Source organism: Colobus angolensis, unplaced genomic scaffold, assembly GCF_000951035.1.
Source record: "Colobus angolensis palliatus isolate OR3802 unplaced genomic scaffold, Cang.pa_1.0 Scaffold60, whole genome shotgun sequence".
NCBI lineage: Eukaryota > Metazoa > Chordata > Mammalia > Primates > Cercopithecidae > Colobus > Colobus angolensis.
Genome location: NW_012119599.1, coordinates 4,290,690 through 4,292,658, shown reverse-complemented (window position 1 = coordinate 4,292,658; position 1,969 = coordinate 4,290,690). Strand labels below are relative to the sequence as shown.

Below are 1,969 nucleotides of genomic sequence, written 5' to 3'. Positions count from 1 at the left end.
GTGATCTCGGCTCACTGCAACCTCCACCTCTGGGTTCAAGTGATTCTCGTGCCTCAGCCTCCTGAGTAGCTGGGATTACAGGCATGTGCCACCACACCTGGCTAACTTTTGTATTTTCAGTAGAGATGGGGTTTCGCCATGTTGGCCAGGCTGGTTGCAAACTCCTGACCTCAGGTGATCTACCCGCCTCGGCCTCCCAAAGTGCTAGGATTACAGGCATGAGCCACCGTGCCTGGCCAAGAACAAAATTTTAAATGATTTTGAAAAGTTCCAGCATGGACTGGGTATGGTGGTTCACATTATAATCCCAGTACTCTGAGAGGCTGAGGTAGGAGGATTGCTAGAGGCCAGGAATAAGTCCTAGCATGGACTTGTCCTCCTTCTGTACTGACTGCTGACATTGTCACCAATGCACAGAAGAGGAAACCGAGGCAGAGTAGAGCAAGTTGCCCGAGGACCTGCCACACATAGAGATGACCATCGACGGGTCATGGGAACAGGAACTGGTCCTCTGCAGTTCCCTTTCCCTTGCCAAGCCCTGGACACTTTTCTGTTCCATTGGAGGAAAGGAAAGGGTCAGATGTAAGAAAGGGCATAGGTCAGGGGGAGAAACAGAGCAGGGAGAGGTGGGCATGAGGGCAGGGGTGGGACTGACCGTGATGGCAGGGACAGCAGGGCCTGAGGAACCTTCCGTGCCCCTTCTTGTTCCTTCCTGTGGATTCAGGATGAAGCACTCAATGAGGATGCCAGCCCATAAGATGATGGGATGGCTGGAGAACGTCCTAGGTTCCCTGTTCTGAGGGTAGAGGGGCTGGGGGCCTGGAATCCTGGGTCTGAAGGAGGTGGGGCTGGGGGCCTGGACCCCTGGGTCTGAGGTAGGAGGGGCTGGGCCTAGACCCCTGGGTCTGAGGGAGGAGGGACTAGGGGTCTCCTGGGTCTGAGGGAAGAAGGGCTGGGGCAGTCTTCTTTTCCTAAGAGGATGGCCTGGGCTCTCACCCGGGCCTTGAGCAGCCGCTCCCTCTCCGCCATGGCCTGCTGCAGGAGCCGCTCCATGTGGGCAATGTCCGGGTGGACGGCCCCACAGCTAGGAGGAGGGAACACAGACGGGGTGGGTTACAGTGGCTGGGCCTCTTCTCCCATCTCCCCACCTTCTCTCTGACGTCTCACCTATTCCCACGGCCACAGTTCAGCAGCTGGTAGAGGGGGTATCTGCCGGAGTCCCCCACTGCTGGCGGGAGAGCTGAGGCCTCCAGGGATTCTAGGATAGAGGGGACCAGGTTACGGGGCTGGATACACCCTGGCCTGAGCCCCTCCACTTCTCCCTCTGCGGGCATCGGTGCGGGTTTCCTCCATCCTCTGCTGCAGGATGGGTGCTGATGCGGGAAGGAAGCAGGGAACGGGGGGTATCCTCACCAGTACAATGGAAGGACAGAGGTCGGGGGGATCCCCTCTGGCTCGCCCTCTCTCCCCTTTTCCGGGGCAGGCTCCCAGTCCTCTGGAGGCCAATGGAGCCCTGAAAACACAGAAGGCTCATGAGCATAGGAAAAAGGCTTGATCTCCACCCTAAGTCAGAGCACTGCCCAGTGAAACCACCACCCAGTCAGCACAAATCAAAACGCTACTGTCAACATATGCTGAGTGAAAGGACCTCACAGGGTTATGATCCCATTTATAATGTCAGGCGGAGCGCAGTGGCTCACGCCTGTAATCCCAGCACTTTAGGAGTCCAAGGCAGGCGGATCACCTGAGGCCAGGAGCTCGAGACCAGCCTGGCCAATATGGCGAAACCCCATCTCCCCTAAAAATACAGAAATCAGCCGGGCATGGTGGCGGGCGCTTGTAGTTCCAGCTACTCAGGAGGCTGAGGCAGAAGAATCGCTTGAACCTGGGAGGTGGAGCTTGCAGTGAGCTAAGATCGCACCACTGCACTCCAGCCTGAGTGACAGAGCGAGACTCCATCTCAAAAAAA

At 57.2% G+C, this 1,969-nt stretch overlaps 1 protein-coding gene across 1 annotated transcript in view; it reads right to left on the bottom strand.

Annotated features, from left to right (window-relative positions):
* Positions 1-1,969, bottom strand: part of PHLDB3 (pleckstrin homology-like domain, family B, member 3) — a 44,780-nt gene that overhangs the window by 18,058 nt on the left and 24,753 nt on the right. Inside the window, 4 exon segments of the mRNA XM_011963127.1 lie at positions 656-712; positions 997-1,084; positions 1,168-1,258; positions 1,414-1,513. Coding sequence (XP_011818517.1) covers positions 656-712; positions 997-1,084; positions 1,168-1,258; positions 1,414-1,513 — 336 coding nt within the window.